Source organism: Ciconia boyciana, chromosome 4 (genome assembly GCF_034638445.1).
Source record: "Ciconia boyciana chromosome 4, ASM3463844v1, whole genome shotgun sequence".
In the NCBI taxonomy this organism is placed as follows: domain Eukaryota; kingdom Metazoa; phylum Chordata; class Aves; order Ciconiiformes; family Ciconiidae; genus Ciconia; species Ciconia boyciana.
In genome coordinates this window covers 58,498,153-58,525,316 of record NC_132937.1, presented here as the reverse complement: position 1 = coordinate 58,525,316, position 27,164 = coordinate 58,498,153, and the positions used below count along the sequence as shown (strand labels likewise).

General features: G+C 34.7%; 1 protein-coding gene across 6 annotated transcripts in view; it reads right to left on the bottom strand.

Moving 5' to 3' along the window:
* VPS13A (vacuolar protein sorting 13 homolog A) overlaps positions 1-27,164 on the bottom strand; it is a 114,420-nt gene that overhangs the window by 29,338 nt on the left and 57,918 nt on the right. For all 6 annotated transcript variants that reach the window (XR_012042069.1, XR_012042070.1, XM_072859089.1 and 3 more), the window contains exons 38-57: positions 26,926-27,146; positions 25,462-25,694; positions 22,929-23,021; positions 22,056-22,412; positions 21,181-21,282; positions 19,666-19,824; positions 19,285-19,546; positions 18,211-18,371; positions 16,942-17,045; positions 15,305-15,602; positions 13,720-14,115; positions 12,784-12,888; positions 12,540-12,686; positions 8,293-8,421; positions 7,450-7,583; positions 5,483-5,612; positions 4,888-5,123; positions 2,555-2,708; positions 1,526-1,672; positions 881-962 (exon numbers count right to left, since the gene is read on the bottom strand). Coding sequence is in view for 4 of the 6 variants with exons in the window: in XM_072859089.1 (XP_072715190.1) it covers positions 881-962; positions 1,526-1,672; positions 2,555-2,708; positions 4,888-5,123; positions 5,483-5,612; positions 7,450-7,583; positions 8,293-8,421; positions 12,540-12,686; positions 12,784-12,888; positions 13,720-14,115; positions 15,305-15,602; positions 16,942-17,045; positions 18,211-18,371; positions 19,285-19,546; positions 19,666-19,824; positions 21,181-21,282; positions 22,056-22,412; positions 22,929-23,021; positions 25,462-25,694; positions 26,926-27,146 (3,650 nt within the window). In the remaining 2 variants the exon portion in view is untranslated. The remainder of the gene's footprint in view (positions 1-880; positions 963-1,525; positions 1,673-2,554; positions 2,709-4,887; positions 5,124-5,482; positions 5,613-7,449; positions 7,584-8,292; positions 8,422-12,539; positions 12,687-12,783; positions 12,889-13,719; positions 14,116-15,304; positions 15,603-16,941; positions 17,046-18,210; positions 18,372-19,284; positions 19,547-19,665; positions 19,825-21,180; positions 21,283-22,055; positions 22,413-22,928; positions 23,022-25,461; positions 25,695-26,925; positions 27,147-27,164) is intronic.

Below are 27,164 nucleotides of genomic sequence, written 5' to 3'. Positions count from 1 at the left end.
GAACATCAAAATTTTATTTCACTGATCTCTGAAAATGTACCATTTTCATTTAAAAGCAAATTAATATTGATATAATCTTAGACTTATATAATTTCCCTAGTCATGGAATAAGATTTTCAGTGGCCGATACAAAAATATAAACTAAACCAAAAAAAAGAATTCCGCAGATTTATGCACTCTAGCTTGAAATTTATCATATTTAGAATGAACACCTGACATCTTATTAGCTTCTGTACAAAATTACAAGCAGTATTCTTTGTCTCAATCCAGAATCCCTTCTGAGATTACTCTGGTCTTCCAAGTGACTTTGCCCTGAATGAGTTAATGGAAGACTGCAGTTCATCACATAGCAAACTGACATTGAGCTCTATGCTCTGAGCAATGGAGAAATCGGAAGGCTACATACAAAGCAGGCAAAATATAATTTGCCATCTACAGAGCTTATAAATGGTGCCTCACATAGCAATTTTGAGTTTAGACTGGCACGCATTTCTTTTCTTGTCAGTTAAGATTATTTCAGATAGGTCAGTAGGTCATCTATTGCATGCAAGCAAACAAAGAAATAAGCAACATGATTAACAATTTATTTGGGGCACTAGGGAAAAATCAGATGACTAAAGATGAAAAGTGAATCCTCACTGTCCCAGAACTCCAAATGCAAGTAATATAGAAACCGTGCAACAGATTCACTAGCATTAAGATAAGAAACGATTTGATCTGTTCTTATTTTCAGCAGGCAACTCTTCTCTGATATAAGTCAGCATTAAGTTTTATTTGTGGCCTGAATGCAACTGCCAAAAGCCTGTTTTAAGCTTGATCCAAATGTAAAGTTATCTGGTCATTTTAGAAGTACGGATTATGTTAAACTAGAACAACAAACCTGAATCCAAGGTGATGGACTTTGGAGGTTTAATAGGATAGAACACAAAGGGAAATATGGCTCCAGGAATCTGGTTTTGTATCTAATAGGGGTAAGGACAGGACAAGGCGCAGCATGTTAGCTTTTCAGTAGTGAAATATTTTAAAATCAGGACAAACACAAGAATTATGAACATTACCTGTAGCATTCCACCAATTCAAAAGCAGAATAAAAAGCCAGTATTGTGGTTCAAAATATCTCTACTTTCAAAATGAAATCATCCAATCCAAATAGTCTAGAAAAGCTTCTCTAAGTTGGTGGTAATAAATGGCCCACAGAATTTTTGCAAAGGATTTGTTTTTAAAAACTTAAATATATGCAAGACAACAAATTGAACCTATTTTTTTCTTGGTTGTAAAGAAAAGCCACAAGAAAAAGCGTGGAAGATGAATGGTAAACGTTTCTCCTGAACAGTCATAGTTGTCTTTTTTTTTTTTTCCAGAAGCATTTAAGTAGTATTTCCAAAGACTGAGAAGCACTGATGTAAAAGCCAATGAGTACAATGAAATTTAAAATATGACAAATCCAAACAATTCTAAAAATAAATCCAAGTTTCCATAAAAGTTTCTTTTTCTTAATAACTCACTGTTTTTTGACACGACTCACCTGTATCCTGTAAATTTGAATTCTGAAAGACTTCTGATGTGCAGATGAACTGTATTCTACTTTTAAAGCTGGCAGATAATTCCTTCTGATAGGAATCTCATTTGGTTGTTGAATTTTCATGTTCATTCCATTAGGAGTTAAACATACCTATTGTATTATTAAAGAAAATTTGGTATGCTCTGTGTTTCAAAAGACTGCTTTTTATAATATACTTTAAAATTTACTCTGTTCATTAACAGTAAAAATAGGTTAGCAGTAAAAGTTTTGCAGCTTTTAAGTCAGATGTCATAACTTTATTTAAAACAATCAAATTTTGTAATAGATTTCTATAAAAGTAAAACTACAAAACACTGCATTATTTGGGGGATTACTAGCGTTTAATACATGGCTTTCTAGAGGAAGGTTAGAGTAATATAACATAACGGTCTATGACTCAGATAAAAATTGGCTCATTTACCTATACCATGTTCATTTACCTACAACACAATTCTAATGAGTATCTAGAACATACCTACAGACAAGGACAGCAGCATTTGGAGCATAATGTGGTTCTACACTCCAGAAAAATTTCTGGATGATTTTTTCATACGTATGTGGTTGAATGACATAGTTGAATTATCCCACAATAAGGCACTTGAAAAATACAAGATTTTGTGCCAAACGCAAACAAACCCACCCAAAACTAACACCCTGCCCACCTCCCCAGTATAACAAATGAACCAAATGCAAAGCTTCTTTACTCTAGCTTTATGAATATTTAGCCCCATGACCTGCAAAAATGTTACATTTCAATTTCAAAGTTAGAGGCTAACAACAAAAAGTCTATAGCAAGCTTTCAAATGTTTATGGATTTTTTTTTTTCAAAGATTTTTTTTTCTAGACAAAGATAAAGAAGGGTTTTCAAATGGATTAGGTAAAACAATCATCTCAATTTACAGGGGAAGTTTCTTCAAAAATAGCAAAATTGATACACTATCTTTTTCCTGTGTATACATGTAAACAGTAGAATTAGAGAATTATCAGTATTACCAAAACATTTGATTCCAACTCAATAATCTTATTTTCTGAAGGAGTTAGCTCACTGTAATCTTTGAATTCTTGCTCTAATTTATCAGTCTGCTTAACACTCATTGGTCTCCATCTTGACTTCTTCTTGGGTTTTGTCTCCCAAACCACATCAGAACTTTGAAAACAAAACAAAGGGCCAAGAGAGAAGCATTAGCTATTTCAAAACAAGTTTTACATACTGTAGTATGGCTTTTAATAGGTTATAACTATGGACTGAAAAACCACATCATAAAGCACTACTGTAGTAAATAAAAGTGACCCAAATCACCCACTGCCCTCTTGGTACTAAGTAAAAGCCAGTCTCTCCAATATAATACAAAAAAGAAAAGTTAACAACAATTCTGTATAACTCCCCACTTTGATGAAGATGGGTATGTAAGGATACTTAATCAGGAAGCTCAGTTTCAACAGTACTGCCATCCATTATTCTACAATCTCAATGTAGTTTTCTGCATATACTCCTGCATGTGTTTTTGCACAGCAGAATTTACTAGAAATTGAGCACTTCTTTAAATCAAGACAAAATGCCTCCTGAACTGCCTCTTACTTTTGATAGCTAGTTTCTTCACTCTTTCTGCCTAAATCAATAGATGGTGATTTTGGCTTATATGTTTCCTCTACCAATTTTTTGGTGGGGGTTTTTGCTTTTGTTTCTTTTGTTGTTGGTTTTGTTTTTTTTTTTAAAAAAGCTATCCCAAAATCAAGTCTTTTCTTTTGTCTCTTACTTTTATTATTAATAAAACAACAAAATAATTAATCATCCTTAAAGGGCACCATACTCTTTTCTGCTTAATTCCACTGCTTCTGGGAGAAGCTCTCTTGTCTGATTTCACCTTACAGTCAAACTGAAGGCACACCACAGGGCACGAACCAACACAATCAGACAGGTGGAGGGTATTTCTTCTTTCCACAAGTTATTCTATAGCCCATAAATACATAGCTTTGCAGACCCAGCGCCCTAATCCAATCCCTTTTAGCTACATCTGTGTCTGTGGCCAGATACATCAATGACAGAACCACCAAAAAAAAAAGGTGAGCTAAAGCGCAAACAACAGCAACAAAATAGAGGACTACCTTGACACTGCTGGGAGTTTTTCCTTTTTTTCCCCCTCTTTTCTTTTTTTTTTCTTTTTTTTTTTTTGCCTTCCTAAATGTGCTGTGATCCCAGAACTGACATGGTGAAGCTTGCATCAAGTTAGATACAAACTGAAAGAACAAAAGAACTTTTCGTTCTTTTTATAACAAGACATTCACAAATGGGAACATTCTGAACAATAGTTTTCTTCACCATACCCAAGGAATAATCTCTTATCCTCAGAAAGAGCTTTCAGGCGTTTGACATCCACTCAGGGTTTAACAGGAAAACAATACCAACTATAAGCACTGCTGACTACCGACTATGGATGATTGCTTCCTAAAAAACACTGATTCAGCAAAATCTCAACACTACTTTGAATCTAGGCAATTAGCTGCCACTTTTAATGGACTGTTTCCACTGTCTAGTTATCAGTGCTCAGTTTTTCAGGTGAGGGCAAGGATTGGGATTTTCTTTGTGAATGATAGATGTGAACATGTGAAGTTATGTACGTCAGGTTTTTGCTTGTTTGTTTTGCAGTGAGGTGCAAAGAATTAGTCAAGAGAAAAAATCCTCGTTAGCAACCTCATGGCTATGAATATACAGAAGTATGTGGATTATGGCAATGATATACAAGTGTCCCTTGAGCATTCTAAAAAGCCCCTGTTTGAATATATGATAGCACACATTTCTTAAGCATTACATAGTTTCTTTTCTGCTTCCCTCTGAAATATTATAGTAGAAAACCTGAAGTATTAGAGCCTTGGAGTTGCCATAATTTCTCAACCCAAACTAAAAAGAACTACAAGCTGCTACTGCATCAAAATTTTCAACACAGAATTCAGCAACTTGTTTCTGTAATGGAGATAGAAAAATTCACTGACACAAACTACCCACAGATCTTACTCCTTAAAACTCTATTATCACTCCCCAAACTACATGGACAGGAAATACTTCTATTCAATGTATTGGGAAGTTTGCCACACAGAGTTACAATTATGTGTTGCAAAAACACATACATCCAAATACAGAAAACATATGCATTAATATAAAACACAGTGAAAACATTTCTCTTTACAACAGGAAAACATAACGATTTAGTTCTAAATACTCTTATCCAGATCTCTTTTTTCTCTTCCATCGCATGCCAAAATGAAATTCAGTGAGTGAAAATACCTGAAGTTAAACATTTTAGACTGCTGCACACAAAATAAGTTACCTTGTAATTCCAATGTAGGACACCTCTTGCTTTGTATAATTATTAACCAACGAAATTCCAACATCTTGCAAAGACAGAACAATTTCTTGTTCTGCTAGTTCTGCTTTTACACTTTCATAGGTCAATTTAAAGACATTCTCATCTTCAGTGATCAGGACAATACGCTGCAAACCTTCAAAAAATGACACTAAGTAGACCGCTTTTCTACAATCCAGGCTGAGTATTTCCATTTTGTCCTACGAACAAGAGACGAAAAATTTTCACAAGTCTATTCATCATCCTACTCCACAGGCAAATGCAAAAGTCTTAGCAACATGAACAACAATAGAAGACATTTTTCAAGGAATAGGAAAATAATAAATTTTTTAATTATGGAGTTTTACAGCAGTCTCTTTCACACACGCACACTTTTGAACTGAAGACAATACTTACTGGCATAAGCTCCAGCAAACACAGTGTTGTTAACTGTTCTGTGTTTGAACCTCATATATGAGATTGTTGATCATACTCATTACATACAGAATTTCATACATACACTGATAAACAGGATAATAAATTAGACAGCATTAAAAGGAGATTTAGATAATAAACGTACCTCTTTGGGGGTAATTTCTTCAGTTCTATTTCCACATTTCCATTTCAATTTTCTAGATCCTGCTGGGTCTGCCCAAGTATACAGTACTGCCTTATTTGGCTGAAGACAGTCTTCCAATTCACTGAGGGAGCTAGAACGAAGTCATATTAAATTAAAATGTCAATGAATATTTTGTGTCAATGACTTTTGCATTCTAGCATTTCAACAAGAACTCTTTAATTATTTTTTCAAATAATGAAAATGAAAACTTAAAACATTGTGCGTGAAAAGACATGCACAAAACCATTCTCAGCACAATAATAAAAACAGATTTATATTTCAAAATACATATGTATACTTTAGAAATAAAGTACACACAGTAGATTTTAAATACTCATTTTCTTCCCCACTTGTGATTAACAGGGAAACATTAAATAGAGACAAAAAAAAAAACCAGACAGTGGAGCTTACAAGCTGAAAGGAAAATTCACGATTTGTGCTGCCTAACATTAATATTCCAAGAGAAGAAAACTGTGTTCTAAATCCATTGTTTAGGAAAGGTTTCCTGAATATGATTTGCTGAAGGGAAAAAAGTGCAGTGTTAGTATGTGGGATACAGTGGATATTTTCAGACAAACAGATTTTAAACTCCATTCCTCCTCACTTATACTTAAAAACTGGCAGACTTGTCTTCTACAGCTATCTGAAAGGAGCCTACCCCAGGAGGAGAAGTGGAGATGGAGGTACTGATCTCTTCTCGCTGGGATCCAGTGACTGAATGCATGGGAACAGTTCAAAGCTGCACCAGGGCAGGTTTAGACTGGACATTAGGAAGCATTTCTTTACTGAGAGGGTGGTCAAACACTGGAATAGGCTTCCTAGAGAGGTGGTCAATGCCCCAAGCCTGCCAGTGTTTAAGAGGAATTTGGACAATGCCCTTAACATGTTTGAACTTGGTCAGCCCTGAATTGGTCAGGCAGTTGAACTAGATGATTGTTGTAGGTCCCTTCCAACCGAAACATTCTATTCTCCACAGTTCATTACAAAAGTTACATACATACTTACTAAATTTACACTAAGAATGCCCAAAAGCCAGCCAAAAAGATAAAAATTACTAATCTTTACAGATAAAAACCAAAGCAAACAATTGACTGTATTCTTCTGACAAACAGGAACATACAGCTGCAAGCTTAATTTGACTAGCAGCTCTTCCACTTTTCACGTAAAAATCTTCAAACAATGCTGCTCTGACTGACTGAAAGGAAAAAATGGTAGAGGGTGTTCAGCTTTTGAAAATGAACAGGTCAAGAATGCTGTAGATAAGCTTACACTTCTCAGCACTGCACAGTACCTGCATACAGTAGCAAAGCATTACAAAGACATTCCAGCTTGAGAACAGAACCAGCAGAGCTGTGTGCAGGTGCAGAACTAAATTTTCACTGATTGGAGATAATTCATATTTGTTAAAATAATCTTAGTTTTGGTCTGGCTTGACAAAATTTATGTAACTACCTACTCATTTTTCAGTCCATTCCTTCATCTCTCCCGTAGCTTTTTAACCCATTCTTTCAGCTAAATCTCAACTAAATATGAATTAACTTTACAACTCATTTGTTACTTATTCTACACAGTCAGTACCCTGCATAGTTCCAGAAAAGCCAAGCACATCCTTTGCTCCCACCAGGAATGTAAAGGAATGTAGAGGGCAAGGCCACAAAATTCATATAAAAAGAGACCAGAGAGCTTCTTTAACTCACAAACCAGCTTCTTGACTTGTAGAAACAGGCACCTAGCACTACATAACGCTGCTCTGTTAACAATTCATTCTCTTCAATTTATAAAACAATAGATTTTTGGGTGCTCTGACAAAATTAGACAGCCATTTCTTAAAAAATAGGCTTCTTAAGAAACAGGCATACTTACAATACATGAAATAACAGTTCACATGTCTCCATGCAGACATCCGCACTAAAACTCTTCTTACATACCTTTGCCCATACTCAATAATTTCCTCTTTAGTATGGTTTATCAACAGAAATGGAGCTGCACCATCATGGTAATTAGAAAAGGTAATCACTGTAGAATGTTCAGTCAGGTTAACATCCACTGTAATTCCTCCAAGCTATCAGATGTAAAAATTATAAAGTAAATAACAGTGGAATGAATTTCTAGTAAAGCAAATGTAATTTAAATATTTTGGAAAACTTTTATTCTTCTAATGCAAGACCATCAAATAGTCAAACAAACAACTTGTTTTAACATACCTTTAAAATATTTCCCTGATCTAACTACTAGGTAACAGGCATTGCACTTAGTAATCAAAACTATGGAGGAGTTCTGTACTGTCAAAATTTAGGCTGGTAGCAGAGGAATCTTCCTTGAACCATTCATATGCATTAATGCCCTCCCAAAACATTCTACTATTAAAACCACTCATATTTAAAAACTACTGCTAGATGACACTATATGCAACATAGAAGTAAATTTAGTGGAGTCGAAGTTGCTTTTCAAAGTAACTTACTGTTACTTTAGAACTAATTAAATAATTCTCAGCCTCAGCTAGAGAACACTATTAAAACAATCTCTGTTTCAGCTTCTATAGAGCTGCTTCACAGAGAAGCGCTTAAAACGAAACACCTACTTATGTCTGTGTGTACACACATGGGAAAGAGAGAGCATGAGAATGATCATAACACACTTGCATATATGTCATCTTTTCCCCAGCTAAGGTTTTGCAATACTTGATTGTATGGGAAGACAGAAAGTTTTCAGAATAGAAATAAAACAGTTATTTATGTTGTTTTACCTAATTTCCAAAGGCAACCATTTACCTTGTTGTCCAAATGCAGTAGCAGACAGTTTTCTTGCTTATCAAAATTTATCTTCTTTGGGGGGAGATCAGAATTTTCAACTCTAACAAGCAGTTTGTTAGCATCATTTTCAGGCCAAAAGGGAATGCACTAGAAAAAAAAAAATCAGGTATTTTAAAGTAAGTGAGAGAACAAACAAGATGTTAAATGGCATTCACTTTAGCCCAAAGTTCATCTACCAAAATTCTACCCAAAAGTGTAGTGAGTTGGATCAGAAACTCTATTTAAAAACCTAAAAGTAATTACTTACCTGAACACAATGAATTGAAAGGAAATCAGAAATAATTCAGAGTACAGTGAAGAAACTGAGGAGTTAAGGAGCTAAAAGCGAAAACAGTAAGATTTCATATTCACATGAAGAAATAGACTTAAAATGGATAATGTATACGAAATACAGAGTATAAAGCTAAGCATGGCTACAACACCGAAATGGCCACGCTTGTTACAACAAAACAAAACTCATTCAACAAAACTGTTCTTCCATTAACAGACCTCTTGCCAAATAAATATAAATTATAAATCAATCTTATAGTGACCGTCGATGACAAAAAGAGATATTAGCATAAATACACCCCATAGTAACTTGAGTACGCAGGACATCAGCATCCTAGCTGTTCTTTTGAAATACTTTATATATATATAAAAATACACATACACACACTTATATATGTGGGTATAAAACATATATAAATAAAATATGAAGCACTAGGCAGCTAAATGAGACAGCATGTTCTGCTATTCACATCCACAATCAAAATCACAGCCATTCTGGGTTTAAAAATCCCACAGACAATTTCTCTTCAATAGTTTAAACGCCAAATTGATAAGATGAGGAGGTAGGGAAGACAAAAGTTGTAACTGTAACTAATGAAAAGTTTTCAACTAATTAAAAAAGAGTCCTGCCACAGGAACAACCTATGATAAACTCTCAGCCAGCAAGAGCCTAAGTCTGTCTAGATAGACCAGTTTTCCTGTATCTCAAACTGTTCACCTGCTATGTCAAAAACTTCAGGAGCATCTTTCTCCAACATAGGTTAAGAAATGAGATGTTTATATTTAATTGCATCTGAATCCTAGATTTAAATCTTCAATGGTGAAAGACTAGTTCACCGACTTACCATGCCACTAAGTTCCCTTTCCCATTGTTTCTCACACCACAGGAAGCAGGAAAACAAAGGAAAAAAATATAGTTAAACTGCAAGATTGAAGGTGTTATCTATATCAACATGTATCCTACAGACAAAGGAAATTTAAACTGTGTTGTAAACTAGCATAAAACACAGCAAGTAAGTCTCACCATGGAAATTAAGAGAGCTCAACGGAAATGCAAGGAGAATCAGTCAACACTAAGTGAAAGTTTAAAATCGAAACCAAAATAAATAAAAAGGATTTGCTAAACAAGAAGTTACAGAATCAACCACGGAGAACTGAAAAATAAATTTTTGCAATAGTCTTTAGCCACAGAATGTGTCACAAAATGATGCTGTTTCCAAATGTTTTGCCATGCACTTGCTAAGTGCTTCACTAGTATTATATTTATACAACAATCTTCATTCCATAATAGGTTTCTTTAATTTATATTTAGCAGTGGTCTCATGTACAGTCTTCAGCAATGTTTTCTTTCTTTCTTTCTCTAAGGATGTATGTTGGTCAACTGTCTTGTGCTAGACCTAATTCAAAAGACTGTCCTTGGCAAGCCATTTCATATTAATCACTGTCCAACAACTTCTATTACAACCTTTGAAGAACAATGGATTTTTCTAAAAACGGTAATTAAAGTTTCTGATAGGTTGCCTGCTTTCCAGACAGGGAACATGTCCAAGAGGAGATGGGTTCTACACAACGATTGCTTTTTTCCCTGAGAAGACAGGCTGCCACTAAGAACGAAGAGTGGATAAAAAAGAAAAGCAGCAGGATGGACTCTGCTTAACTTAAAATGATAAAAATAGAGTGGGGGGAGAGGGGAGCAAGCTGAGGTATGAATTAACATTTCAACAAACTTGTTTTTTGAAGATCAACCTAATGTAAAAGAGTAAAGTGAGAAGTACTGAAAAAAATTACAGGAATTAATTAAAAAAACCCCCCAAATTAGGTTAGCTAGATAGCAGAGTTCCATATCTCAAGAACAGGATCAGACGGGAACTTGTTCCTGGAAATCTGTCCTGGATGCCTAAAGATAGACCAACAGTGGCTGGACTCTACCTACATTTAGAAGAAATAAGAAACATACTGGATTGAGCAACTGGGTTACAAATTCACAACCTTGGCAGACTTAACAGTCACAACACAGATTTTTAGAGGCTGCTTATCAAAAGGGAAAATATCGACACAATGTAGAAAGGCAAGCAATTTTGGGAGTGAAGTATGGAATAATTTTGGAGGGGATACAGATTTGTCTGTTAACTTCTACTACTCCATTTGATGAACTGCCATATCTAATCTTTCAAAAGATATTAGGAGTGATCCTAAAATCTACAAAGTCCTCCTTTGATATTTGATAACTGAAAGAAGACTAAGATCAATTAATACAATTATGAAACACCTGAGAAACAATGATGCTTGTGGGACAAGCTAGAAAATTCTATAAGCATATCAATAAAACAGCCAACACAGGAAAACCACAGATTATATATGTAGCAATGTATTTGAACTTTCAAAACTATTATCTTTGAATTTTGCATAAAATTTCAAAAGTTCCTGTAAAATAATTCAATTTATTCTAATAACAACTCTATATCAAATATAAACCACAGACCACCAAGAAGTAAGAAAATCTGACTATATTTTCTCAGAGTAAGACGTTAGATGTGAAGTGGCCCATGCCACTACACATGAACTTTTGCTATTTCAGAGCTTTGTCAACGAACTAGATGAGAAATCATGCATGTAAAGAACCCAAAAACTATGTAGAGTCAAACAAAAGTTTGGTTCAGAGTAACATAAGAATATTAGGAAATAGAACAAACATGTAGGCTTATGGCAAACAGCCTATTCCTGAGTAAAAGCAAAGAAACTTTTTTGAAAATAACAGTAAACATTATGGGAAGCTGAACTGACTTAAAGATCTAAACATCATTGTGTGCACTTAATAAAAATCACAAAGGAACAATGACAACAAAAAGCAAGCAAAGCAGTATCGATTTCATAAACTGAAATAATGATATTTAAATGGTATTTCTTTTCCATAATCATTAAAGATAAAATGCACCCTTAAGGAGCATGTGTTTAAGGTAGCAAAAGTGTAACAAAAAGATCTGGTTATGAATCTGATTTAAAATATTCTTTTAACTTTGGTATTTTAGTTTGCAAGCAAAATGGTAACCATTTTGAGTTACCTACAATGCTAAAGAAAAGCGAGAGGGCCTCCAACTGCGCTATTTGTTAGGCTAAACTCTGTCTCTGTTTTGGATATGCTCTCTTCAAGATTCATTGGAAGGGAAGGAAAGAGATTTCACTCTTCCCAGAAGGCAGTATGGATCACTTTCAGCTTTCATAAACCTCCAACACTACCCCAAAGAGGCGTTGCTTTTCCTACATGTCCTGAAGGAAGGCATAATGGCCTCAAAACTCAAAATACACAAAATGTAATTGTGTGATACTGCAGTGCAAACAGCCAAGGTGCACGCCTAGTCTGCAACTGTTGCAGCATCTGTCTACGCTGTGCAGCACAGACAAAAGCCTAAAAGCCATTTCCACACCACTTGGCCTGGGGGCCAGTGATCCCTCTCTAGAAATCATGCATTAAGCACTAAAAAACAGCAGTGAGACTAGTCCCAGAAGAACAGTTTGGAGCTATCTGAACTGATCCACATGAGGGATTTGCTTCCTATATGAAAGTAGCACGACATGTACCAGGTCAGCCAAACCACTCTGTCAGATACCACTGCAAAAACTGTACAGAAGTGTCAGTGCCACTGCAGAGAGAGACAATATAGTAACAGTACAGGTCTTTTTCTCATACTATTTATGATGCAGGTAACAGAGAAAAGAAAACATTCCAATTACAATGTAAACCAGCTTTACAGTATGTCCTAAAGCAACACTGAGAAAAGTTAACAGGACACAGATAATTTATTGAAAAAGCATGATACATTCAGACATTGTCATTGAATACTATGCATGGCTCGTATTTTCCATCAGAGAGTGTTCAAACCTATTTTTTTTTTCCTTAGAGAAACAACTCAGAATAGCTTCCTTTATAAGTTTACCTGTTGCAAAACAATAGGAATCCACTTTTCCTTGCCTTCTTCAGCTACTTCCAAAGTGTATTTGCTTCTATTTGAGATCATAAAGAATGGAGTGAAAGTTACAATTCTAGTAATATTAAAACTGCTGTTGTTTATGGTGACACCGACCTGTGAATAGAAAGACACTGTTAGAAATACACTGCTCTTTTCTTACCTCATTTGTATCTCCTGAAAGTAATGAATTTGAAAGATAAATTTAACTCACTTGATATTCCTTTTTATGACTCTTGCATTTCACAGAACCATGACTTCCAACAGTGTCCAGTGAAAACTGATCAGACAGTTCACTGTCAGTTACCATAAGTTGCACCTGTGAAGAAGGACTCTGAATTAATTTTCAATTTACAGACACTGACAACATTTAAAATCTTATATAAAGTATGCATATATATAAACATAAATATAAGTGCATACGGGAAATACTGATGTTTCTATTAATAAAGTCAAGACATAACAATTGCCAGTATCGTCTCACAAAGACATTTTCTACCACCCTTAGTTATAAGCTATGTGGAATAAGCATTATAAGTGTAAGATACTCCAGAGGAAGCAACCACATAAGAATCCTTTCCAAAACTTACCACAATTAAAATCTCACAGGCGAATCAACACAGTCTTGTAATCTCCCTCGTATCATTCATCCATCAGTAATATTCAGCATTAAAAAACTCACATAGCATACTTAAATAGTAAACTGCATCTTAACCTTAGCTTACTACCAACTCAGACCCAATCTACAAACCACCACTGCAAGCATTCATTTTTCAAGTAGCATTCACTTTTCAAGTACCACAGCTTTACGTTTCTTACACAACTTCTATGCCTTATTTAGAATAAGGACCTTTATTGATGCAGCTTAAATGGAATAAAGGAAATTCTTTTATTTAGGAAACACTTCTCAATTAATTTTATTCCTCTCAAATATGAGAATCTCTTTCTTAATACCTCTGATAATATAATTTCTCATCTCAAGCATATCTGACAACACACTTAAAATCGTCTGTCTTTAGACAGAGATATCGTAGGTTTCATGCCTTTTACAGAGCATAAGCATAGTGTAGATAACTTTCAAAGTGTAAAAATGCCTTCATACAACAACACAAGGGCGTACAGAGCTGTCAGGTTTTACAAAATATAATACCTTGTTATTTTGTAGGAAGTTTTTGGGCTGGAACGAAAAAAGGAGCGGCTTTTTGTAATCCGGAGGATGCTTGCGGTGAATACCATCAGCTTTGTATTGCAACATTCGACCAGTTTTATTTACCATCCAGTACGGACTGTGAATTGCCATAACCATCTGCCCAGTTGTGTAGGTCACATGGACAGCAATATCCAGTTCAGTCTTATCCAGCTCTGTGATGCAGTAAAATGTCGTGAAGCTGATATCCGGTAGATTACTTTTTATATGGTACTCACTTTTCCAATTTTGATCAAGATAGTTAAGCAACTGTAAATCTAGTTTTGTTTGATCCAAGACTGCATTATGAATCTGGGCTGAACATCCTTCTTGTAGAGTGTCATATTTGTTCCCATTTCCCTTTAAAAAAAGCCAAACAGTGTACATTTAACGAGTCACACTCAAAATTCACATCAACTTTTCTTTTCTAGCTAGCTTTGAAAATTAAGATACAAGTTATTTAGGCAAAATTTTAAAATGCTTATTATGCTATTTAACTATGTTACATTCTTAAATATCTACCTTAATAATACATTTCACAGAAAAAAAACCCCTATGCATGGTCATCAAGATTTAACACAAAAAAAATCTGTCATCAAATTAAAATACATAAGCATGCTTAAATGACACATTTCCTCAACTCAGTATTTCTTTCACTAAATTTAAATTTGTAAGAGACATACAGAAAAGAACCTGTTACTTCCATGCATTTAGTAGAGGCCATAGTCTCTAGCTCTAGTAACTGTGAGTTTGTGACAAAATTTTATTATTAAATTCTACTATTTGAGTCCAAACACTAAATATTAAGACCATCTCAAAAAAACCCACAACATTTCAGTGTCTCCCATCTATATTTCTATTATGCCAAGTCTACATCAGTAAGCAGTGGGACACAACCATGGCAGATCCACAGAATGAAACACTTAATGCTGAGGAACCAATGTCCACACTGTACGTGTTTTACTTGAGACTGGCTCTCATCTAGCCCTGGAATGAATGCCTATTAACAGTCAAAGTGCATCTAACCATTTCATCTAAAAATAATATAAAGTCTGACACTATGCTCCAATTCAAGCCAAAATCTAGCAAAAAGGCAGGCCTGTGAGAACTCATTAAAAAAATGCTACTGCTAAAAGTCAGTGACAGTGACAACACATAAAATGCTACTGTAGGCTGACCCACTTACGTCGCTTGAGGCAGTCATAATTCACAGGAAAAACTACACTATTTAATTAGGCTCAAGCTGCACTTGAGCAATAGAAAGCGACTCTCTCACAGGGCTAAACTCGTACAGTGTAAGTTTTACTTTGCATAGGTATCTGAAGTATGACTTACTACTAATGATTAATACTACCACTTTTCACATTCAGGTACTGTTTCACTTCTGTAGATACAGACTTGCCCTTACAAGATCTATAAGCCTCTTCACAAATACTCTAACAGAAGCCCTTTCTTCTAATATCTATTTATAAACATATTTCAACCAGCTGGTCAGCTTTCATATCGTAAGTGGGAAACATCACAAAAAATTTAAACCTTAAAGAATTACCTCTACAGAATAACTTATTTGATAAGGAAGAAGATTGCGGAGAAGAACAGAAGGCCATAAATGAACAACATATGGAAAATCCCATTGATCTTCTGCACATAATGAAGATGTCAACATGTCTTTTACAGGAACAATATTGATGATAAGTGAGTGGCTAGTTGACCTCACAGACTGGCATTTCCTTTGTAATAAACTGTCAACATTTTTCATAATTTCATCAAATGTAATTCCTTCACATATATCATATTCTCCATCCACTCCATTTTCATTGGCTAGTGGTTGCAAACTCAGTATGGATCTGTAAATGAAAATGTTTTTTAAACACTCAATACGAGATTGAATTTCTCAGTTATGAAAAAGTACTATGCAACACCAACATTCTAGTATTACTTGGATTTTGGAACATTTCTGACAGTAATTCATTGCCTGCCTTTACCTTGCTTAAAGGAGGAAGCAAAAGGTGGTCTGGATCTCAAAAGTTCATGGAATTGTACCAGGTGGGTTTTTTTGTTCCATACCTCCACATACTTCCCTTGCAAAGAAGGGACTGTTGGAGATTCTTATGAAGAGGCTACTGAATTCCCTTACAAGTTCCCCTGAATTCCCTTCTCTGCTACATTCCTGTTCCAAGCAAAAGGTCTGGATAAACAATTCACTCCTATGACAGATCTGCAGAAGGTGCCCTTCTTTCCAGTCACATAAAGCACCAAGTTTATGGATTATTTACACACATGGCTTTTGTAAGGCAACTGCTTTAATCCAATCAGCTGCTCCTTGACTGAAGATTTCTGTCAGCAAACATTTCCTGACTGCCTACTGGAACTCACCCATATATCTGTACAATGAATCAGAATGTCACTAAACCTTATTAAATACAATACAGATAGTTAGAAATATTAATGAATTTACATTATCTACAATAATGTGTAACTTATTTAACAAAAAAGATACACAGCTGTCATCTTAAAAAGAAAAATGAGGAGACTGTTTGGGGGAAAACCAAAGGAAAAAGTCTCTCTAATCATAAAAAACAACCAAAGCAAACTTATCTGCATAAAAGCTGATGACAGTTCAGCTAAATTGTACATACAAACTCAATGCAGTTTTAAGTGGGTATTAGCTTGCGGATGCTAATCGCATAGCTATGCTGGAAGCCAAGTCGTTCTAAGGTTGACAACTCTTTTTCTACATCTGTGATAGAGTTTAAGTATATCAGTTTCAATTTTTTACTTCAGAAGCACAAAAATCAAAAGAAGCTTTTTTTTTTTTTAAAAAAAAAAAAAAAGCAAGCTGTAATACATCACCAGACATCACTCCACTACAAAAAAACGTCTGTAGGGGTAGAAAACAATCACTGTGTTCCAGAAGCACCTGGGCTCAGATGCTTAAAGTAACAGATCATTCAAGTTGCTTGGTAAAATGGATTTCAGAAGACTTCCAATTCAAGAATTAAATAGCATTCTGTTTAACTCAGACTAGATGCTCTGAGAAGATCCTACCCAACAATGACAGTAGAGCATTAATTACAGTATTAGGTAGCAAAGGGGAAAAAAAATTTTTTTAGCACAATTGTATGGATACAATAATCAACAATGTATAAACATATTCCATAATAAAAGAACAATGCAATAAAGTACCTGTAAGACGACAATGGTATGTTGAATTCATTTGCTGGTGAAGCAGTCCCTAAACATCTTCCTTCCTCAAAAATATTTAACGGGATTGAAAAATGATTCCTTATCTATGCAAAATAAAAATCCGGCAACATATATTAGAAAAAAATGGAAAGATAAAGTGTTTTGAGCCTAACAAAGCACAGAATGAGAACTATCCCATTGTACATCTTACCCATTTACCATTCAGGTTGACATTTCAAAAGAACTGTCTCTAATACCAGCAGATCTCCTTAAATGATTTGCTCATGCAGTTTAATGCTATATTTTAAATATGAAATTAATACATTAGCTGTAAAATTCTTTTCAAGGAGAAATGTAAAGCCCTGTAAAACTAAAGACAAGTAAATCTGAACTATGTAATAACTTTCCAAAGAACTTTCTCCTAAAAATATAAGCGCTACAAGGGTGTGTAGGTCAAAATCCATATTGCAGAAACACAAGGGAAGTCAAATATATATTTAAGGTTAAACCATCAATGCCCATTATAATTTGGGGGGTATATAGTTTTCTTGTTCTTTGCAATTTTTTTTTTTTATTTCAGGGTTAATTTAATGGCATTATTAGCTCTGGAAAAAAAAAATAAAATTTCATTTAGGGAAGAATAAAACAGTAAAATGTGGTTATGAACCAAGTCATAAACCACTCTGGGCAAAAGCAGCAAGTGAAATGTAACAGGGACACTGTCACTATAGAATATTAATATCTGGACCATCCCTGTACTTATAAGCTGTATAATGTCTATCAAAAATACTATTCAATCAAAAAATGTATATGCTCAAAGGCCTCACTCTTCAGCTGACTTGGTACTAAGTTTGAAATTCATGTATCAATAGTACAGGATGAAGAAAAATAACCCAACAGAAGGATAACCTTGTGGAACCAAGGTAAGGTTAAGAGAGGTTTGATCACTTCACACAAAGCGAATAGTTCAACAAGACTGAAATTAGAGCTAGTATCAGAAAACATTACTGATGAATTATCCTGATCTAAAATCTGGTCCATTTCCACTCCCACCCCACCCCCTGTCTTTGTCACTTTGAAAAAGCTTTTTGTTCTTGAAAATCTCTTCTAGACTACCTTGTAAGACACAACAGCAAAGTTATATGAATTGTTCAAATAAGTTTTTTAAAATATGTTTTTTTAAATGTTTATTTAAAGACTAGAGGATCATTTTCATTCATTACAAAATTAAACTAATAATGAAATTATAATGTATGGAAATATAAAAACCTGAATAGGAGAACGTATAGTTATCATCTTGCTTCCTTCAACAGTATCAATTTGGCAGACAATGGACCTTTCAACACCTGATTCGTCATGTCTCACTCTGTAAATACATCGACCCACTTTTGTCAATGGAATCTTTTCCACAGTGGAATGGTTATGTGGACCTAGAATTTACAAGATGAGAAATGAGACTCAAAAGGAGCATAAAGATATATTTGAAAGACAAAAATGTGCATTCAATAGAATTTTCTGTATCATTCAATCTGTGAAAAAAAATTTAAAGCTGATGGAAAAGTACAATCACCACTTTCAATACGCCAATCTTGCAGTGTTACTAAAGAAATGGCAAAGATTCTTTTTTCACCACAGGAAAAAGAGTAAATGAGTCCATCACTCAAATATTTGAGTGGGTTTTGCCACTGCAAATAAAATTAGTGCCTAAAGAGAAATGTTTACAAGATGTAATGGCTTATTAACAAGGTAAAGCTCATATATATTGCAAAAACAATTCAACTAATAAATCATATGGTCAAGACCAGTTTGAAAAATCAGTTTTGAAAAACTGTCAATTGTTATAATAAATTGACTTACATTGTTAACACATACACCATTAAAAATACCTAAATTTTACTTTTAGCTTTAACTGCGTTTTACTTTATTTAAAACCATCTTTTCTTAAAAACATCCCCCTTAAGAGTAACTTCTTCTATGAACACACATATATACAGGCGTCAGAATTCTACAAAAGAAAATTATTTTGGGTGGCTTAATTCTGCATTCATGTGTGAATACAAACAAAAATATTTGATTGCAGTAAAACTATGAAATAAAGATTAGTTAGCTAAATAATTTATCATAGTAGAAAATTTATGCTACAACAATTAACAAGTATGATACCTGTAACTTTTCGCTGCAAAGATGAAAGCAGGATTTCAAATACTGCCATGCATCTACAATCCAAAGAAACACTCCTTTCATGTTATGTAGTCCTCAATACTTACTGACCTGTACAAGATGCAGTATTATGCATCATGCAGTATTTACAAAGACAGAAAATGTATGAACTTTGGAACTTACAGATCTGAATGTAAAACCTCTTGCTACTCAGAGTTGTCATTGCTGTGAACTGGTCACTCTCATTTTTAGTTCTGACAAATTCCATATTTAAATTCTCTCCATCTCTTAAATGAAACATTTTTGCTCCAAATTCAACATTAAGGACACTAAAGGAATCACTAGGCGAGACAGTGATGGGAAGTCCTAAAGAATTCATTAGTACAAATGGTGCTCGGTCTTTTTTGAAGATGTCTGAAGTTTGACTGGCGGCTTCAGCAAATGCCTAGAAAGCAAAGTATAGATACAAAACACAAATATACTGAATGAGACTTCATCAACAACTATCTGTGCAAACATTCATTTAACAATTCTGACATGGCATAGTTAAGTAATCTTTCTTACCGTGCCCAAGTTACTCAACATTTGTAGCCCACATTTGGATAGTGTAATGTTCAGCTGGTCTTTTGAGGAAACATTTATTACTGTTTTATATTCTGGAACTTTGTAGTTTTCTTCTTCTGCATCTGATTCAACCAATGCTTTTTTAGTCTTCTTCTTCATCTGAAAGGAGATTTTAAAGAATTCTTATCTGACCACTCCTTCTGTAGAAGCAAGTTTCACCTCAAAGACTCTTTTTTTCTCTCCCTTTCCCACTCCTACATCCTGCCATGGTTTTCCGGTTTTTGTTCATGTTTTTATTCTCAAATAAAAACAAAAGAGGAAGAGAATAAAGAAGGCAAGAGGCAAAAGATATACTTCAGAAGTCAACAAAATTCCAATAACAGTAGCTAAATTAATGACTATTCAAAAATAAAGAACATACATTTATATACTAACTAGTAACTTATCCAGTAAATGCTGTGTGAAAACATTCATCTTAATATATCTAATAACACTGTGTAAAAACTATTACACATAATTGATTTCCTATTCTTAAAGCAGTAACCCTAAATTTAGTCTTTATATGTTTTCAAACCAGATACTTATTTTGTATGTTTTCATTTGTTTGAAGGAAAAAAAAAAAAAAATCACATGGAATACATTTGCCCGGCCTTCAGCATATCTGGAAATTACATATTTCCAAATGTTATATTTCAAATCTGGGCAAGAAGATATGAGGTTTGACTCACTGTCTTTTACCTTTCTCCTGCATTAGGTCTCATATCTTTCTGGAAAATTCTTAGGAATATTTTAAATAGAAATTTCTTAACTGCAATATCTCGGTCCATAATCTTTACCATTCTGAGGCCATTACTGTAGAAAGTTGATAATGACAATCCTAGGAAAAGGGCGGCTTTTCCATTCTAAGCAAACTCTCAGGCTAAAAATACTTGAAAAGTTTTGAAAAAATTAGAAAACAATACAATAAAACAGTTAAGACAGAGGAGGGCGGGGAAGGGGGGGAAAGTATCTCTCTTCCTTAGATAAATGCTTATCTACTGTGAGACTATAATCAATACTATTTCCTTATGAAAGACAGAACTGAAGTGGTAAGAGCACTATTCCGACAGCGCACTTTGTGCTAGTCAATAACAGGTACCAGTTTTTCTAATACGTTTCTGCTACAGATACTACTGTGGAATGAGATGAGTGGTCTTCTATCCTTCCAAAGTCACTGAATACATCATTAGCGTATGACCTAACTTTAGAAAAACTGATATAAAGCCATTATGATTATCTAGTGTAACTGGAATCAGATCTTCTTGCCACCTGAAAGACAATATTATTTAAAAGATCTGTGAGTCTGGATCTTCACTTGTGCAAGAGCTGGTTTCATTCACTAATTGGGAAAAAAAGTCAGTAACCAACAAGAAGGAATAAAATTGTTAGATTAGTCTCAGCAATGAAAGGTGCAGAGGATTTGTTTTTACTAAGGTATTAAAATGGAAGATTTGAGTTCAGCTTTGGAAAATATACCTTGATATCAAGAATCCATGGTTTGAATAAATCAGTCTTCTCAACTTCTAGTGGTTCAAGCAAAGGTTCCCACACCCCAAACATCTCGTTAAAATAGTGTACCTATCGAAATGCAGAAGTCAATTAGGAAATTACATGTCACTGTTAAATCAATGAAAGTGCTACAGATTTTAAAAGATTTAAAATTCTGATTTACAAGTTATTAATTACTTTGGTAAAATAAAATATTTATAATCAGATTGCACTTTCAGTTCCCACCATAAGATGAAGCAAATGCATTAGAGAAATAAATGAGACAGCTAAGTCTCTACTGCAAAGACCCACTTACAAATAAGTAGTATAAGGCATGTCACTTAAAATATAATTTTGGCTTAAACTGTAGGCACTGGAATTCTAAAGCACTATAAATGAGGAAGAATCTACCTACAACCACCACTGAATTTTATGTCACTAATTTCCAAATATGAGCCAGTTTGGACGTTTTATGTACAATACAGGTACCACATAGTATTTTATAGAAATGACACATGAATATATTCTACTGTAATCTTAAATTAATACTGTCAAAGAGTTTTAGCCAGTTGCTACTCCAAAATTTAATATTGATGCAACAGGCCTTTGGAAACTTGTATAGAGTGGAAATGTGAGATTGTAGAACACCAATTACTGCCATTTACTGCCATTAATACATTACATCTGATGCATTAGATTTTCCTTTTAACTACCTTAACATCTCATTCCCGTCCAGCTCCCGCAACATGTATCTGCAGGAGTTTAATAATCAAATACATGGACTATTTTTCTTTTATTGTTTAAATAACATAACGGGTTTACTATCTTAAGAAAGCTTTTCTTTCTTATGTAGGATTCCTCACCTCTAGCTCAAGACGAGAACGTAGGTTGATTAGAGTACTCCAGTTTTTGACTTCTCCAAGAAATGAGGACTTGGCTAAAAGCATTGGTACAGTTCGGTGCCCAACCCCAGCTTCAAGTGTTATAAAAACAGATTCTATATTCATTTTCAACGACTCTCCAGTGGGAACCAGTTCAGCAGTTGGATTTGTATCTTCATTTTCATTTGGCTCTTCAAGAAACCACATTTTTAGATTTTTTATATCTTTCTTATTCCACAAGTCTGGAGGAATTTGACTAATCTCTTCTTCTGTTGTTTCTGCAGTTTGATAAAGGGCTGATGTAATAGTAATTACTGTATTTATGATTATTGGTGAAACCTACAAATAAGAAGTTGGAATAACTGGAAATGAGAAGCTAGTCCAGGAAACAGTCAGCTACTTTCACACACAAAGTCAGCTACTTTCACAACACGAATATGTTACACTAACAAAACATTTCTGTTCTCTACAGGACTCTTACGTTTGAAAATTCATTTCCTTTCCATAAGTTCAACCTATTCTGGTTTTCAACCCCCGCATTTCTTCCAGATGGGAGCTTTCTAAACTGTATCATCCAACGCTCTATCTGAACACTTCAAAACTTATCTCTGCACATCAGGGCATTTTATAAAACACAGATTCCAAAACCAAAGTATTGTGACATGAGTGTTAATTTTAAATTTTCTTTATTTTCAGATGCTAAACAGATAGGTGACCTGATGAAGAACAGAAACAATTCCCCACTTCAGTCATTCCTGATTTTATTTTTTTTAAGAAACATATCCCACAAGCAACTTCAAAGCCTTCTGAGCAGGAAGTAGTGGAGAACTAAAAACACAATAAAAGTCTACCTACTTTTATTGTTAGAGATTTAATCGTTAGATCAGCTGTCTGTGGATTAGTACCTGACTGTTTCATTTCAAAGAAGAAGTCACAAGGCTGTAATACCTATACAAAAGAGTAAAAACACATGTTAAATAAAAATCACATACTTTTAAATACTACACATCAAAAGGACCAAAAGGAAAAGTTACCATTATTTGGTTCTTCAAAATTAAGACTAATCTGAACACTACTAACATGTTCAAAAGTAGAGAAAAAAGTATCAGAAGCATCACCTCAGTCATTCTCAATCATTAAAGATTCAAATGCCAGCTACAGTAAAGTGCATTACACTTCAGTAACTCCATTCTTTAGGTAAAGTCTGCACATGTCTTCAAATACACCGCATCACCATGCCTGTGACTTTTGAGGAGAACCAGATTTTTCAGTTAAGGACAACACAGCAACGACAGTCAGAGTTTTCCTGAATAAAAATATCACTGTTTGAACCACAATCACTCAGTTCCAGCTTTACTTTACAATCAGTCCTTGCATACTCCCACTTGCCAAGGTTTACCAAAAACAAATCTAAGGTACACTATAAACAAAATCATAGTGCTAAGTGATTAATAAAGCACTCACATGTAGTTAAACTCTACTGATACTGTATTGACAGGAAAAATTTGCTCTCCAGTCCCTACCTGAGAAGATAAGTCTTTCAATATGGTTTGAAATTACCGTTTTTGATTTTGCAATCTTTCCCAACATCTCTGTCCATATCTGAATCAGATGCTGGGGGCATAGAAACACCCTGAATAAGTTTTATCACACTTTTCCCAAGTGTGTTTGATCTAACAGAATTTTTTGTCCATATTATTATTCTATCCTCTGCTGCTCTTTTTTTTTTCCCTGTGTTATAGCCAGGAATGAAAAATAACATATTCTTCTTTAGACCAAGGCACATGTGAGAAGTGTACAGAAAGAACCTCATCACTCGTTCTACTCTAAAGCCAGAGGCTAGTTTCCTGGGTATCTGGGGAAACCTGTTCACCAAGAGGATGCATTCATCCATCACTAATGTCCCCAAAGTTTATCAATGTAAAAGCTTCACATCAATATCAGCCTTCAGAAATCTTGTAATCTTCATATAACCTCATATAATAAGTTTTCTTTCTTGACTAAAGGCGGCCATGGACTGTCATCTGAATCTCCATTTCTCTGAGTATTTTCCCAGACTGAAATTGTATTGTTTACGGAAAACCTGGGTTCAGAGATTTCCTTACATACATGTTTTCCAAAGGGGCAGTTATGCTGCTACCTGCAGAGAACGTCATCTTTTTTGACCTCTACTACTCTCTCAAGAACTTTCTGAATCTTTCAAAGAAGGTACTGTTTTAAGCATCAAAACTAAGGTCCTCTGAAGTTTTTTCCCCTCTTTATAGCACAAGTATCCTGTCAGATACAGGTCTTTTTCTCTGTTTCCACAGTCTGAGATAAGAGATTCTGGCAGAAGATATTCCTGTAAGAGGGAAAGCTTGGTGTGAAGCCTTCTAATTGCTTTCTACAAAGCTAGCCACATTTGTGCCACATTTGCTAGCTATGGAAATGGAAGTCAAGCAACTTTGCACTGTGTTGTGGCTATCAGTGCAAGTGGATCACTTTCTCAATGACTAGACTGTTAACAGATTAATGCAATCTGTTTTTTGCATTACTACCTAAAAAGTAAACCGAGCTGCTATGAAAGTATCTGATAAGGAGATGAAGTGGAAGTCCCAGTCCTTTGTGCTTATAGCTTTGGTCTTTCCTACATAGCTCCATAAAGTAAGCAGGCATTAACACAGGGCTGAAAGATTCGTTGTTCAAAATTCATCTGTGGTCTGAGGACACAGATAACAGTTGGATATACTGTCAAATCGAATTTTTTCTCTGATACAACAATATCATTACACAGTTAACTGAAGTATAGTCTGCTGTAGAGGCAGAAAAGCTGTAAGCAGCACCAGGATTCAATGCATTCCCACCTGGCCAGTAACTAACAAGTCTGATTCTGTGGACAAAATATAAATAGGCGGTTTTAATATAATGGATCTATGGACCTTAACACAAAGGAATTTATGAACAGCATACCATAAGTAATCTATTTCATAATAGATACTTCCCATTCTGTTTGTGATCCTTTGTTATTCACTTACATAGCTATTTAATGCAAAGTTTCAGACTGAAAGTATTCCAAATTTACTACATTGCATTTGAAATAGTGTATACTCATAAAATTCTATTTATTTAGCTTACACAGGATATGAGAGATTATTAACATTTTACTTCTCTGGGCTCTTAATTTTAGCTTGTCATACAAAGCAAACCTCAAAGCCACAGATGAAGATGACGCTTTTGGCATATCAGACGAAACAGAATAAAAATCAACAAAATAAGTTAGCTGCAAAGTTTACCAATATATCTGTGATATATATTCTAATGATGAAAGCTTCAGAAATAACTTGCATTCTAGTAGTAGAAGTTACACAGCAGCACCTTTTAAATACAAACTGGATGTTTGCAAACTCACCGTAGTAACATTCCCTTTCCTTTTTTCTGGAAGAAATGGGCATGCTTTCATTTGTATCTCTTTAACAGCAGCTGTCATGCTGTACCTTTCAGGGCTATTTTTAATGAAGACCTCACACTGTGTTGTAACCACCAATGCAGGAGCATCACTTCTTGTTAAATCAGCCACAAACACAATCTCTGGATTTTTAACAACAATGTTCATTTCCATTGTAGATACAGGCTGCACAGGTGCTTCAAAAATATAAATTAAATTAGATTAATTGTTCAAAGATTAAATTGTCATTATTTACATCTCTCTCGTAACTTATAGAGACATTTTAAAGATTTAGTGATAAGGTCCAGCATAACTGGTGTCAGAAAACCTGTAGATCCCTGCAACTGAATTATTTCTAGGCTCTTCACTGGAGATACAAAACCATTAAAAGCTCTAATTACTTTCAGATACAACAAAAAATTCCACAAAGCTTCTTCGTCAAAATGGAAAGGGTAACAGTATCACCACTGTTATTACCTCTGACACTAGCAAATGTATCAGCTTCACTAAATATCTACATCAGCCAGCTATGATAGGGTCTTATGAAAACGTTGGACATATTTTCTGCTCTCTGGAGTAGCAAAACACACATTTTTCCATAGAAGAGTAATGCAGCCTTTACTAGTGCTTGATGTAACCATTTGCAGTACCAATACACTTCTACGTAAGACTTCCTAATTTGTTTAGATTTTGTTCATCTACTAAATAATCACAGCAGGCCTAGCTGAGGTAGACACAACTAAGATATTTAGGACACAGGAAAACAAAAACACAAAAAAAAAGGGACTTGCTTTCCAGACCTGATGTGAAGAACTACCTGAGGCGTGGAAGCATAAATTGCCCATTTCCTGCTCTGATGCTCTAATGGACTAATTTCTGATGTCAGGTATAGGGTCCTGCACTACAAAGAACAAATTGGGCACTCAAGCTAAAAGCCTGTTTCCTGATGTATGGAGAAACGCACGTCAGTGGACAAGTGAAATGACAACATTTCTAGGCAGCAATATCTGGCAGGCTGAATTCATATTTAAGCATAATATAGTATGCTCCACCGTTCTCAGGAAGTATGAAAATTATGATGGTGGTAATCATCATTATAAACTTTGTTGAGACTGCAAAGATAGCCAAACAAACCTAGAGAGTGCCAGTTGTACTTGTCCTTTCCCCTTTTTATTTTATTTTAGACATACATTTTTAGGTATTTCCTTTGTCTGATAAGACAAAGCTTCATTTGGAACAAAAGACCGAGATACATGAACCAATTTCCATGATGCAAAGAAAGAAACATCAATGCTTATAAGAAGCTGTTCTATACATACAAACACAGGAAATAGCATAAAAGGAGTATCATAATTTTTAAAATAGTATTACAATACCAAAATTAAATGGATATTCAAATACAAATTTTTAAATATTTCCAGTATATACCTTGCTCCTTTAAAGGTAATGACTGTTTGAGACTTCTCTGTGCAGCAGCACTTTCCGCATTAGCCTTTAGGAATATATCTGCAACAGTAAGTAGAAACTCCATGCTTGCACAAAGGTATATCTCTTGGACAATCACATCAAGAACAGTGCCATCTCTCCCCTGCTTATAGCTGATATCCACCATAACTTTTTTTTCAAATCCATGTTTCATTTCCACCATCCTGAAAGACCATTAAGGC